Source organism: Anopheles nili, unplaced genomic scaffold, assembly GCF_943737925.1.
Source record: "Anopheles nili unplaced genomic scaffold, idAnoNiliSN_F5_01 scaffold_11, whole genome shotgun sequence".
Lineage (NCBI taxonomy): Eukaryota > Metazoa > Arthropoda > Insecta > Diptera > Culicidae > Anopheles > Anopheles nili.
The window spans coordinates 341,868-357,874 of NW_026525528.1; the positions used below are offsets into that span (position 1 = coordinate 341,868).

General features: G+C 41.0%; 1 protein-coding gene across 1 annotated transcript; it reads right to left on the reverse strand.

Moving 5' to 3' along the window:
- Positions 1 to 2: 2 nt before the first annotated feature.
- On the reverse strand, positions 3 to 4,304 carry LOC128730033 (putative epidermal cell surface receptor). Its single transcript, XM_053823112.1, has 2 exons — positions 1,561 to 4,304; positions 3 to 51 (listed from the first exon to the last, which is right to left on the reverse strand). The coding sequence occupies exons 1-2, from the start codon at positions 4,302 to 4,304 to the stop codon at positions 3 to 5; spliced, it is 2,793 nt and encodes a 930-aa protein (XP_053679087.1).
- Between the last annotated feature and the right edge of the window lie 11,703 nt (positions 4,305 to 16,007).

A 16,007-nucleotide genomic window follows, 5' to 3' on the forward strand; every position in this document is an offset into this window, starting at 1 on the left:
TCTTACAGGGCACGCCGAAGATCACGTTCACCCTGGGAGGGTACGGTTGTCCTTCTCCCAGTGGTACCACGCCGTTCTGCTTCGCTGTGCTGAACCGATGACGGGCCGACTTGCGCGTCGTAGCGCAAAGAGTCGGTAAACGCAAAGGCCGGTGGCGGCGACGCGTTAACAGCTTCACGCTCTGTATCGGTATTGTATGGCGTCCTTAGCGTCGATCTTCCTGACGGGCCGGCTTGCACGTCGTAACGAAGGAAATCTGGAAACGCAATGGCCGGTCGCGACGATGCGCTCCCAGGTTCACGGTCGGTGCCGCCGACGTAAGGCGTCCCAAGCGTCGATCTCCGCGGCAGGGTGGCGGCCGAAGGAAATGTCACTTCTTCGACGGTTCCTGTGCGGATGCACGGGGATATCGCGCCTACACGTTGCTCGTTCAGCGACACTCCGAGCCCTCTCGACACGCTTGGGCTCAACTGAGCGATCTGCGCGGTCAGCCTGACGAAGCTTTCGTTCGCTTCCCTGGCTTGCTGTACCAACTCCTGAATCGAAACAGTGTCTTCCACTAGCTGAACTGCGGAAAGTTGTCGCACTGTGGAATTCGCGGTGGGGTTTGGTACATCGTTTTCGCGATTCATTCTCAGTCTGGTGTTCACCGATTCACAAGTAGAAAGCGAGTGAATTTTTTTAAAATGTTGGAGTTCGGCTCCAACTTAAAGTTCGTAATAATAAATTCTACTGACGTGTTCTTTTAACTGATTCCACTAACACTTTATTCAAGTTAATTCGGTTGGGTCGTTCTTTAAACGCGCGCGGTGCGATGGTGCGATGGTGCGATGGTGCGATGGTGCGATGGTGCGATGGTGTTAAAACAATTCACGTCTTCTCTCTGGCGTTTTTCCGTTGAAAACCGTTCAAATCCAATGGCCTCCTCGCGATGGCCGTTTTTTACCGCGTCATCTCTGCGATGTTTCCCTGTCCCTTCGGTAACGGCACTCTTATCCTGTCTCCTACCTGTCAGTGCCGTTACGTCAGGTAAACAAACAAACACGCGCCGAATTGTCTGTAACATTCTCCCACCCGGTACTTTGCTCGGATGGGCAATTTACCCTGTTTCAAGTGCGCAATCTGTTCGATAAACAATTCGGCAGCACTCCCTATCGCCTTATCAGTCCGTCTACTTTGGTAAGCTTGGTTGTACCGTGCCTATCCTCGGTCTACTTCCGTACTTCCAACACCGCTATTTTTGTTGCAGGTCGTTCCATCAATCCGCTAGCGGTCTGCACAGTTGCTCGCCTTACCTGTCCGTCGGCGGCTCTGACGACAGCCACTACTCTTCCCTTAGTGAGCGGTCCTGTCGTGGTCTTTTTCCCGTTTCTTCTGTGCATACAATTATTCGAAAACCGAATAACGTATCCAACAGATCTGAGCAGCCTGTTCCAATTAGAGAATCGGTCGATCTGAATAAGTGATTTAGTGCTGGAATGATGCAGGAGGTTGCGGCGTAGTTCTTCCGTCGTATCATGCGGTAGCGTCGATGAAGTTGGCCATTCCTTTTCCGTCTGCCATAGAAAGCTCGGTCCTTTGATGTACTTGTCCTCAGGGTAGGGCACACCCAACCAGCTCACCTCGACGCTGGTGGCTTTGATCTTGCTGGCGTTCACCACCATCTCGAATCCGTACACGTCGATCCGCTCGGCGGTGGTGATCGGTAGCATGTCACCAGCCCGCACCTCTTCACCGTGACCCGGAAACGGTATGAAGAAAATGCCCACCTCGTAACGCGTTTGTGGCTGCAAACCCTCCACGGTGTATTCACTCAACGCCCGGTGGATGAGTGGGGTCGCATGGTACACGACACTGTCGATCTCACGGTACCGTAGCTGTATACCGTCCACGTAATCGAGCTCCTCATCATCCAGCTTGCGCCATGCGATCTTCGCCCAAGTCGCGTTCACCTCGGCAGCTCGCAGCTCCGGATCCTGGATGATCTCCTTGAGAAAGTTCGTTGAGTGGCTCATGTGCGGGAAGTGTCCGGAACCGATCGCGGGTGGTGGCGTGATCACACGATCCGAGGGCGTACGGACGGTGTAGATCTGACTAGACGGTTGCGAGTTGACGTCTCGCAGGATAAGCGTGATCTTCACGCGATACTCCGTGTTGGCGTTCAGTCCTGGCAGCTCGAACTCGAGCTGTGGTGTCGCGATCAGATCGTCCGGTGGTGCGAACACCTGCGATTGCCATGTGGCGGTGTCGTTGTTGCGAGTGCGCGTGTATCGCAGCTCAACGCGACCATGCAGTCCCACGTACACCTGCGGCACGAGGAAAATGACACGCACAGTGTTCGCATCGATCGCGTCCAGGGGGAGCACTTTCAGGTCGACTTGCAGTCCGGAGAACGCTAGCCCACCAGCGGGTGTGCCGGCACCGTACTGGTTGTAGTTGATGCCGTTGCCCGTCGATGGTTGCGATCCAACCGGCCCAAAGGGCGGCCCATTCGGGAGGCTCTGGCCATGCAACAATGGAGGTCCTTGCGGTGGCAGATTCGGATCCTGCCCGTGGATGTGCTGCAGCAGCTGCTCGATGCGGATGTTGGGCGGTAAACTACCCGGTCCGTTTGGTCCCAGCACGTTCAACAGCTGCTTATCGAGCGCACTCGCCTGATGCTGGCCAGGATGTAGTCCCGGCTGACCGGGTGCCGTCGGAACGGGTTGTCCGGCCGGTTGGACGCCTGCCGAAGCCGGGTGCAGATACAGGTGAAAATCAGCACCGTAGTGGGGCTTGATTTCCGGCCCATAGTACCCGTGCGGACCGGGACGTTGCACACCGAGCGTGGCCGGTTTCATCGCGTCCTCGTAGCTGCCGTAATCGTACTTGCCATCGTCCAGCTCGGGCTCCTCAGGTTGGGCGCCACCGAAGATGTTGTTGAAGTGATCCTTCTTACCGGCGTCCTCCTTGGTGTACTTTTTGTGGGGTTTGTCCTGCGGTACCTTCGGTGGTTTTCCGTCCACCGTCGGGTAGAAGGGCGTCGGTTCCTTCCCGGGCGCGTCCGGTGGGGGTTTCGCGTCCGTGCGAGGCGGTTTCGTTGGCAGGAATTGCCCGATCGTGCCCGGCATAAGCAGCGGCTTCAACACGTCGCTGCCGCTGGCCAGACCGTTATCGGTGTTGACACTGCAAGTCCAGTGCTGGCAGCATTCTTCACCCGGAATCGGCATCAACCGGGCGTTCCGTGGGCTACACGGTAGATGAGAAGGTGGCGTCGCTGGCACGGCAGGACACGCCGGTCGACATTCGACGATGCCGGTATCACAGTAACAGTGCTGCTCGCAACCCGTCAAATTGCTCGGTATATCCGACCAGTTATCGAAGAACTGACCCTTATACTCGCACGTCCCATTGTCGATGCAACGCATCCGCTCCGGGCAACAGCGGGGTGCGATCGCACGGAATGTGGCCGGATCCGGACCCCACTTGAGGCAGTGCGGATCCAGCACGTCCAACCCAAACTCAGACGGGCACTCGATCTTGGCACAGTGCACACCAGCCTCCGTACACAGACACAGCGCGTTGCACTCGTCGTGGAACTGATCATTCAGCTGGTACGTGCGGCCTTTGAACTCACATCCGGTGGACCGGTGGTCAGCTTCCGGTCCGGGTGTTTTTCCATCCCGTTCCGGCACCACCGTCGTCGAAGGTGACGATGAAGATGAAGCCGGTGCCATCATCATCATCACACCGCTGCTCTGCTCGTGGTCGTCCAGCGTGACATCGCAGAACTCGCGCTTACAGCAAGGATCGTGTGGGTCAGGCAGGACGACGCACTGTTCTGGGCGGGTCGAGTTAAGTGGAGCACAGCGTGGAGCACACTCCATCTCACCATCGCTGTTGCAGGTACAGATCTGCTCGCAACCGATCTCCATCCGTTCGTTGATGTCGTACGAGCGGTTCTTGTAGATGCAGCTCGTCACGATCGCCTTGGCGGTGGTCGGTTCCTCCGAGACGGGCGTCGGTTCGACACGTCCATCGGTGAACCGCTCTGAAGGGCAGATTAGCGTGGCACAGCACTCGTCCGTTTTGGAGGGATTCTCGTAGCAACCGGCTGCCAAAGCCGTTTTGCCGCGTTTCACGAATGGCCGGCCGCAACGGGCCTCGCAGCGCCATTTGCCGTCCTCCTCGCAGTGGCACCGTTCGTCGCAACCCTTGTCCACGGTGGCGTTGGTACGTGATGGCGGGTGAGTCCTTCTCTGGTGATCCGTTGCTTCGAAGGATTGGATCAAGCGGTTTTGCTCCCGAAGATGCTCGATCTCCATGTCTTACAGGGCACGCCGAAGATCACGTTCACCCTGGGAGGGTACGGTTGTCCTTCTCCCAGTGGTACCACGCCGTTCTGCTTCGCTGTGCTGAACCGATGACGGGCCGACTTGCGCGTCGTAGCGCAAAGAGTCGGTAAACGCAAAGGCCGGTGGCGGCGACGCGTTAACAGCTTCACGCTCTGTATCGGTATTGTATGGCGTCCTTAGCGTCGATCTTCCTGACGGGCCGGCTTGCACGTCGTAACGAAGGAAATCTGGAAACGCAATGGCCGGTCGCGACGATGCGCTCCCAGGTTCACGGTCGGTGCCGCCGACGTAAGGCGTCCCAAGCGTCGATCTCCGCGGCAGGGTGGCGGCCGAAGGAAATGTCACTTCTTCGACGGTTCCTGTGCGGATGCACGGGGATATCGCGCCTACACGTTGCTCGTTCAGCGACACTCCGAGCCCTCTCGACACGCTTGGGCTCAACTGAGCGATCTGCGCGGTCAGCCTGACGAAGCTTTCGTTCGCTTCCCTGGCTTGCTGTACCAACTCCTGAATCGAAACAGTGTCTTCCACTAGCTGAACTGCGGAAAGTTGTCGCACTGTGGAATTCGCGGTGGGGTTTGGTACATCGTTTTCGCGATTCATTCTCAGTCTGGTGTTCACCGATTCACAAGTAGAAAGCGAGTGAATTTTTTTAAAATGTTGGAGTTCGGCTCCAACTTAAAGTTCGTAATAATAAATTCTACTGACGTGTTCTTTTAACTGATTCCACTAACACTTTATTCAAGTTAATTCGGTTGGGTCGTTCTTTAAACGCGCGCGGTGCGATGGTGCGATGGTGCGATGGTGCGATGGTGCGATGGTGCGATGGTGTTAAAACAATTCACGTCTTCTCTCTGGCGTTTTTCCGTTGAAAACCGTTCAAATCCAATGGCCTCCTCGCGATGGCCGTTTTTTACCGCGTCATCTCTGCGATGTTTCCCTGTCCCTTCGGTAACGGCACTCTTATCCTGTCTCCTACCTGTCAGTGCCGTTACGTCAGGTAAACAAACAAACACGCGCCGAATTGTCTGTAACAGGATCATTTAGAAGCCCACAAACAAAAGTATTAGATTTAAAACCAACATGTAGATCAATCGATTTGATCGGATTGTTGAATGTTCTTGGATTTAAAATCCAGTCTGCGTGAAAATCTAATGCAACTAGCAACGTAGAACATTTTCATTCAATCTTAATTGAAATGTTCAAGACAGCAGAACTCAAATGTCATATCATTTCACCATCAGATCAATTAACTATAATGATCGATAAATTCAGTTAGACAGTTTATGAAACCGACGCACACAAACAAACTTAAACAGTTTGGTGTTAATTTAATCAGAAACTAAATCCGTGAACCATTTCTCAAACATTTGCTAATGATGAAAATCACATTTATATCCTCATAAGGACGTTTGATAGATATGGAAACACCGTTCCCAATCCAAAACCAGATAGCGAAGCTGCTATAAGTTAATACATGGGGTCATTTGGAAGCCCACAAACAAAAGCAAAAGGTTAAACCGTTTTTGAAACATTTGCTAAGGATTAAAATCACATTTATATCGTCACAAGGACTTTTAATGGATATCGCAACATCGTTCCTAATTCAAAGCCAGATAGCGAGGCTTTTATTACTGAAATCATGGGATCATTTAGAAGCCCACAAACAAAGGTTTAATATTTAAAACCAACATGTAGATCAATCGATTTGATCGGATTGTTGAATGGTCTTGGATTCAAAATCCAGTGAACGTTCGCGTAAGTTTCGGATCACTTTATCAATAATTTCGCTGCTAGTGGTGTCGAAAGGCAAAGATAGCAAAGAGAGGCCATTCCTTTAATTTTCTTAGTTTTTATACAATTTTTGAGTGCCACTCACGGGAGTGGCAACTCACTATTCACTCAAATCATCACTCGCTGGACTGTCAAACAAATAACTCCTTAACGAAACCAATTGTTCGTTAAGGTTGAACATCTTGGGCGAACATCCAGTCTGCATGAAAATCTAATGCAACTAGCAACGTAGAACATTTTCATTCAATCTTAATTGAAATGTTTAAGCAGAATTCAAATGTCATATCATTTCACCATCAGATCAATTAACTGTAATGATCGATAAATTCAGTAAGACATTTTATGAAATCGTCGCACACGTACAATCTTAAACAGTGTGGTTTTGAGTTCATCAGAAACTAAATCCGTGAACCATTTCACAAACATTTGCTTATTATAAAAATCACATTTATATCCTCATAAGGACGTTTGATAGATATGGAAACACCGTTCCCAATCCAAAACCAGATAGCAAAGCTGCTATAAGTTAATACATGGGGTCATTTGGAAGCCCACAAACAAAAGTAAAAGGTTAAACCGTTTCTGAAGCATTTGCTAAGGATTAAAATCACATTTATATTGTCACAAAGACTTTTAATGGATATCGCAACATCGTTCCTAATTCAAAGCCAGATAGCGAGGCTTTTATTACTGAAATCATGGGATCATTTAGAAGCCCACAAACAAAGGTTTAATATTTAAAACCAACATGTAGATCAATCGATTTGATCGGATTGTTGAATGATCTTGGATTAAAAATATAGTCTGCATGAAAATCTAATGCAACTAGCAACGTAGAACATTTTCATTCAATCTTAATTGAAATGTTCAAGACAGCAGAATTCAAATGTCATATCATTTCATTATCAGATCAATTAACTGTAATGATCGATAAATTCAGTAAGACATTTTATGAAATGGACGCACACGTACAAACTTAATCAATTTGGTGTTAATTTGATCAGAAACCAAATCCGTGAATCATTTTTCAAACATTTGCTAATGATTTAAATCACATTTATGTCGTCATAAGGACGTTTGATAGATATGGAAACACCGTTCCCAATCCAAAACCATATAGCGAAGCTGCTATAAGTTAATACATGGGGTCATTTGGAAGCCCACCAACAAAAGTAAAAAGTTAAACCGTTTCTGAAGCATTTGCCATTCAGTTAGAAGCCAACAAACAAAAGTAAAAGGTAAAACCGTTGCTGAAACATTTGCTAAAGATTAAAAGCTTATTTATATCGTCACAAGGACTTTTAATGGATATCGCAACATCGTTCCTAATTCAAAGCCAGATTGCGAGGCTTTTATTACTGAAATCATGGGATCATTTAGAAGCCCACAAACAAAGGTTTATTATTTAAAACCAACATGTAGATCAATCGATTTGATCGGATTGTTGAATGATCTTGGATTAAAAATATAGTCTGCATGAAAATCTAATGCAACTAGCAACGTAGAACATTTTCATTCAATCTTAATTGAAATGTTCAAGACAGCAGAATTCAAATGTCATATCATTTCACTATCAGATCAATTAACTGTAATGATCGATAAATTCAGTAAGACATTTTATGAAATCGACGCACACGTACAAACTTAAACAGTGTGGTGTTGATTTCATCAGAAACTAAATCCGTGAACCATTTCTCAAACATTTGCTACTGATTTAAATCACATTTATGTCGTCATAAGGACGTTTGATGAATATGGCAACAACGTTCCCAATCCAAAACCAGATAGCGAAGCTGCTATAAGTTAATACATGGGGTCATTTGGAAGCCCACAAACAAAAGTAAAAGGTTAAACCGTTTTTGAAACATTTGCTAAGGATTAAAATCACATTTATGTCGTCACAAGGACTTTTAATGGATATCGCAACATCGTTCCTAATTCAAAGCCAGATAGCGAGGCTTTTATTACTGAAATCATGGGATCATTTAGAAGCCCACATACAAAAGTATAACATTTAAAACCAACATGTAGATCAATCGATTTGATCGGATTGTTGAATGATCTTGGATTTAAAATGCAGTCTGCGTGAAAATCTAATGCAACTAGCAACGTAGAACATTTTCATTCAATCTTAATTGAAATGTTCAAGACAGCAGAATTCAAATGTCATATCATTTCACGATCAGATCAATTAACTGTATTGATCGATAAATTCAGTAAGACATTTTATGAAATCGACGCACACGTACAAACTTAAACAATTTGGTGCTAATTTGATCAGAAACCTAATCCGTGAATCATTTTTCAAACATTTGCTAATGATTTAAATCACATTTATGTCGTCATAAGGACGTTTGATGAATATGGAAACAACGTTCCCAATCCAAAACCAGATAGCGAAGCTGCTATAAGTTAATACATGGGGTCATTTGGAAGCCCACCAACAAAAGTAAAAGGTTAAACCGTTTCTGAAGCATTTGCCATTCAGTTAGAAGCCAATAAACAAAAGTAAAAGGTAAAACCGTTGCTGAAACATTTGCTAAAGATTAAAAGCTTATTTATATCGTCACAAGGACTTTTAATGGATATCGCAACATCGTTCCTAATTCAAAGCCAGATTGCGAGGCTTTTATTACTGAAATCATGGGATCATTTAGAAGCCCACAAACGAAGGTTTATTATTTAAAACCAACATGTAGATCAATCGATTTGATCGGATTGTTGAATGATCTTGGATTAAAAATATAGTCTGCATGAAAATCTAATGCAACTAGCAACGTAGAACATTTTCATTCAATCTTAATTGAATTGTTCAAGACAGCAGAATTCAAATGTCATATCATTTCATTATCAGATCAATTAACTGTAATGATCGATAAATTCAGTAAGACATTTTATGAAATGGACGCACACGTACAAACTTAAACAATTTGGTGTTAATTTTATCAGAAACTAAATCCGTGAACCATTTCTCAAACATTTGCTAATGATTTAAATCACATTTATGTCGTCATAAGGACGTTTGATGAATATGGCAACAACGTTCCCAATCCAAAACCAGATAGCGAAGCTGCTATAAGTTAATACATGGGGTCATTTGGAAGCCCACAAACAAAAGTAAAAGGTTAAACCGTTTTTGAAACATTTGCTAAGGATTAAAATCACAATTATATCGTCACAAGGACTTTTAATGGATATCGCAACATCTTTCCTAATTCAAAGCCAGATAGCGAGGCTTTTATTACTGAAAACATGGGATCATTAAGAAGCAAACAAACAAAAGTATTAGATTTAAAACCGACATGTAGATCAATCGAATTGATCGGATTGTTGAATGATCTTGGATTTAAAATCCAGTCTGCATGAAAATCTAATGCAACTAGCAACGTAGAACATTTTCATTCAATCTTAATTGAAATGTTCAAGACAGCAGAATTCAAATGTCATATCATTACACCATCAGATCAATTAACTGTAATGATCGATAAATTCAGTAAGACATTTTATGAAATCGACACACACGTACAAACTTAACCAGTTTGGTGTTATTTTCAACAGAAACTATATCCGTGAACCATTTCTCAAACATTTGCTAATGATACAAATCACATTTATATCGTCATAAGGACTTTTGATGGATATGGCAACACCGTTCCCAATCCAAAACCAGATAGCGAAGCTTCTATAACTCAATACATGGGGTCATTTAGAAACCCACAAACAAAAGTAAAAGGTTAAACCATTTCAGAAGCATTTTCCATTCATTAAGAAGCCCACAAACAAAAGTAAAAGGTTAAACCATTTCTGAAACACTTACTAAGGATAGAAATCACATTTATATCATCACAAGGACTTTTAATGGATATCGCAACATCGTTCCTAATCCAAAGCCAGAAAGCGAGGCTTTTTTAACTAATATCATGGGATCATTTAGAAGGCCACAAACAAAAGTATTAGATTTAAAACCAACATATAGATCAATCGATTTGATCGGATTGTTGAATGGTCTTGGATATAAAATTCAGTCTGCGTGAAAATCTAATGCAACTAGCAACGAAGAACATTTTCATTCAATCTTAATTGAATTGTTCAAGACAGCAGAATTCAAATGTCATATCATTTCACTATCAGATCAATTAACTGTGATGATCGATAAATTCAGTAAGACATTTTATGAAATCGACGCACACAAACAAACTTAAACAATTTGGTGTAAATTTTATCAGAAACTAAATCCGTGAACCATTTCACAAACATTTGCTAATTATAAAAATCCCATTCATATCCTCATAAGGACGTTTGATAGATATGGAAACACCGTTCCCAATCCAAAACCAGATAGCGAAGTTGCTATAAGTTAATACATGGGGTCATTTGGAAGCCCACCAACAAAAGTAAAAGGTTAAACCGTTTCTGAAGCATTTGCCATTCAGTTAGAAGCCCACAAACAAAAGTAAAAGCTAAACCCGTTTTTGAAACATTTGCTAAGGATTAAAATCACATTTGTATCGTCACAAGGACTTTTAATGGATATCGCAACATCGTTCCTAATTCAAAGCAAGATAGCGAGGCTTTTTTAACTGAAATCATGGGATCATTTAGAAGCCCACATACAAAAGTATAACATTTAAAACCAACATGTAGATCAATCGATTTGATCGGATTGTTGAATGATCTTGGATTTAAAATCCAGTCTGCATGAAAATCTAATGCAACTAGCAACGTAGAACATTTTCATTCAATCTTAATTGAAATGTTCAAGACAGCAGAATTCAAATGTCATATCATTTCACCATCAGATCAATTAACTATAATGATCGATAAATTCAGTTAGACAGTTTATGAAACCGACGCACACAAACAAACTTAAACAGTTTGGTGTTAATTTAATCAGAAACTAAATCCGTGAACCATTTCTCAAACATTTGCTAATGATGAAAATCACATTTATATCGTCATAAGGACTTTTGATGGATATGGAACCACCGTTCCCAATCCAAAACCAGATAGCGAAGCTGCTATAAGTTAATACATGGGGTCATTTGGAAGCCCACCAACAAAAGTAAAAGGTTAATCCGTTTCTGAAGCATTTGCCATTCATTAAGAAGCCCACAAACAAAAGTAAAAGGTTAAACCATTTCTGAAACACTTACTAAGGATAGAAATCACATTTATATCATCACAAGGACTTTTAATGGATATCGCAACATCGTGCCTAATCCAAAGCCAGATAGCGAGGCTTTTATTACTGAAATCATGGGATCATTTAGATGCCAACAAACAAAAGTTTTATATTTAAAACCAACATGTAGATCAATCGATTTGATCGGATTGTTGAATGATCTTGGATTTAAAATCCAGTCTGCATGAAAATCTAATGCAACTAGCAACGTAGAACATTTTCATTCAATCTTAATTGAAATGTTCAAGACAACAGAATTCAAATGTCATATCATTTCACCATCAGATCAATTAACTGTAATGATCGATAAATTCAGTAAGACATTTTATGAAATCGACGCACACAAACAAACTTAAACAATTTGGTGTTACTTTCATCAGAAACTCAATCCGTGAACCATTTCTCAAACATTTGCTAATGATAAAAATCACATTTTTATCGTCATAAGGTCTCTTGATGGATATGGCAACAACGTTTCCAATCCAAAACCAGATAGCGGAGCTGCTATATCTCAATACATGGGGTCATTTAGAAGTCCAAAACAAAAGTAAAATGTTAAACCATTTCTGAAGCATTTGCCATTCATTTAGAAGCCCACAAACAAAAGTAAAAGGTTAAACCATTTCTGAAACACTAACTAACGATAGAAATCACATTTATATCATCACAAGGACTTTTAATGGATATCGCAACATCGTTCCTAATTCAAAGCCAGATAGCGAGGCTTTTATTACTGAAATCATGGGATCATTTAGAAGCCAACAAACAAAAGTATTAGATTTAAAACCAACATGTAGATCAATCGATTTGATCGGATTGTTGAATGTTCTTGGATTTAAAATTAAGTCTGCATGAAAATCTAATGCAACTAGCAATGTAGAACATTTTCATTCAATCTAAATTGAAATGTTCAAGACAACAGAATTCAAATGTCATTTCACCATCAGATCAATTAACTGTAATGATCGATAAATTCAGTAAGACATTTTATGAAATCGACGCACACAAAAAAACTTGAACAATTTGGTGTTAATTTTATCAGAAACTAAATCCGTGAACCATTTCTCAAACATTTGCTAATGATAAAAATGACATTTATATCGTCATAAGGACTTTTGATGGATATGGCAACACCGTTCCCAATCCAAAACCAGATAGCGAAGCTGCTATAAGTTAATACATGGGGTCATTTGGAAGCCCACAAACAAAAGTAAAAGGTTAAACCGTTTTTGAAACATTTGCTAAGGATTAAAATCACATTTATATCGTCATAAGGACTTTCAATGGATATCGCAACACGTTCCTAATTCAAAGCCAGATAGCGAGGCTTTTATTACTGAAATCATGGGATCATTTAGAAGCCCACAAACAAAAGTATTAGATTTAAAACCAACATGTAGATCAATCGATTTGATCGGATTGTTGATTGTTCTTGGATTTAAAATCCAGTCTGCATGAAAATCTAATGCAACTAGCAACGTAGAACATTTTCATTCAATCTAAATTGAAATGTTCAAGACAGCAGAACTCAAATGTCAAATCATTTCACCATCTGATCAATTAACTATAATGATCGATAAATTCAGTTAGACAGTTTAAGAAACCGACGCACACAAACAAATTTTAACAGTTTCGTGTTAATTTAATCAGAAACTAAATCCGTGAACCATTTCTCAAACATTTGCTAATGATGAAAATCACATTTATATCGTCATAAGGACGTTTGATGAATATGGCAACAACGTTCCCAATCCAAAACCAGATAGCGAAGCTGCTATAAGTTAATACATGGGGTCATTTGGAAGCCCACAAACAAAAGTAAAAGGTTAAACCGTTGCTGAAACATTTGCTAAGGATTAAAATCACATTTATATCGTCACAAGGACTTTTAATGGATATCGCAACATCGTTCCTAATTCAAAGCCAGATAGCGAGGCTTTTATTACTGAAATCATGGGATCATTTAGAAGCCCACAAACAAAGGTTTAATATTTAAAACCAACATGTAGATCAATCGATTTGATCGGATTGTTGAATGATATTGGATTAAAAATATAGTCTGCATGAAAATCTAATGCAACTAGCAACGTAGAACATTTTCATTCAATCTTAATTGAAATGTTCAAGACAGCAGAATTCAAATGTCATATCATTTCATTATCAGATCTATTAACTGTAATGATCGATAAATTCAGTAAGACATTTTATGAAATCGACACACACGTACAAACTTAAACAGTTTGGTGTTATTTTCAACAGAAACTATATCCTTGAACCATTTCTCAAACATTTGCTACTGATACAAATCACATTTATATCGTCATAAGGACTTTTGATGGATATGGCAACACCGTTCCCAATCCAAAACCAGATAGCGAAGCTTCTATAACTCAATACATGGGGTCATTTAGAAACCCACAAACAAAAGTAAAAGGTTAAACCATTTCAGAAGCATTTGCCATTCATTAAGAAGCCCACAAACAAAAGTAAAAGGTTAAACCATTTCTGAAACACTTACTAAGAATAGAAATCACATTTATATCATCACAAGGACTTTTAATGGATATCGCAACATCGTTCCTAATCCAAAGCCAGAAAGCGAGGCTTTTATAACTAAAATCATGGGATCATTTAGAAGGCCACAAACAAAAGTATTAGATTTAAAACCAACATATAGATCAATCGATTTGATCGGATTGTTGAATGGTCTTGGATTTAAAATCCAGTCTGCGTGAAAATCTAATGCAACTAGCAACGTAGAACATTTTCATTCAATCTTAATTGAATTGTTCAAGACAGCAGAATTCAAATGTCATATCATTTTACTATCAGATCAATTAACTGTGATGATCGATAAATTCAGTAAGACATTTTATGAAATCGACGCACACTTACAAACTTAAACAGTGTGGTGTTAATTTTATCAGAAACTATATCCGTGAACCATTTCTCAAACATTTGCTACTAATTAAAATCACATTTATATCGTCAAGGACTTTTGATGGATATGGCAACACCGTTCCCAATCCAAAATCAGATAGCGAAGTTGCTATAAGTTAATACATGGGGTCATTTGGAAGCCCACAAACAAAAGTAAAAGGTTAAACCGTTTTTGAAACATTTGCTAAGGATTAAAATCACATTTATATCGTCACAAGGACTTTTAATGGATATCGCAACATCGTCCCTAATTCAAAGCCAGATAGCGAGGCTTTTATTACTGAAATCATGGGATCATTAAGAAGCCAACAAACAAAAGTATTATATTTAAAACCAACATGTAGATCAATCGATTTGATCGGATTGTTGAATGTTCTTGGATTTAAAATCCAGTCTGCATGAAAATCTAATGCAACTAGCAACGTAGAACATTTTCATTCAATCTTAATTGAAATGTTCAAGACAGCAGAACTCAAATGTCATATCATTTCACCATCAGATCAATTAACTATAATGATCGATAAATTCAGTTAGACAGTTTATGAAACCGACGCACACAAACAAACTTAAACAGTTTGGTGTTAATTTAATCAGAAACTAAATCCGTGAACCATTTTTCAAACATTTGCTTATGATAAAAATCACATTTATATCGTCATAAGGACTTTTGATGGATATGGCAACACCGTTCCCAATCCAAAACCAGATAGCGAAGCTGCTATAAGTTAATACATGGGGTCATTTGGAAGCCCACAAACAAAAGTAAAAGGTAAAACCGTTTTTGAAACATTTGCTAAGGATTGAAATCACATTTATATCGTCACAAGGACTTTTAATGGATATCGCAACATCGTTCCTAATTCAAAGCCAGATAGCGAGGCTTTTATTACTGAAATCATGGGATCATTTAGTAACCAACAAACAAAAGTATTAGATTTAAAACCAACATGTAGATCAATCGATTTGATCGGATTGTTGAATGGTCTTGGATTTAAAATCCAGTCTGCATGAAAATCTAATGCAACTAGCAACGTAGAACATTTTCATTCAATCTTAATTGAAATGTTCAAGACAGCAGAATTCAAATGTCATATCATTTCACCATCAGATCAATTAACTGTAATGATCGATAAATTCAGTAAGACATTTTATGAAATCGACGCACACAAACAAACTTAAACAATTTGGTGTAAATTTTATCAGAAACTAAATCCGTGAACCATTTCTCAAACATTTGCTAATGATAAAAATCACATTTTTATCGTCGTAAGGTCTCTTGATGGATATGGCAACACCGTTCAAAATCCAAAACCAGATAGCGAAGCTGCTATAAGTTAATACATGGGGTTATTTGGAAGCCCACAAACAAAAGTAAAAGGTTAAACCGTTGCTGAAACATTTGCTAAGGATTAAAAGCACATTTATATCGTCACAAGGACTTTTAATGGATATCGCAACACGTTCCTAAATCAAAGCCAGATAGCGAGGCTTTTATTACTGAAATCATGGGATCATTTAGAAGCATACAAACAAAAGTATTAGATTTAAAACCAACATGTAGATCAATCGATTTGATCAGATTGTTGAATGGTCTTGGATTTAAAATCCAGTCTGCATGAAAATCTAATGCAACTTGCAACGTAGAACATTTTCATTCAATCTTAATTGAAATGTTCAAGACAGCAGAATTCAAACGTCATATCATTTCACCATCAGATCAATTAACTGTAATGATCGATAAATTCAGTAAGACATTT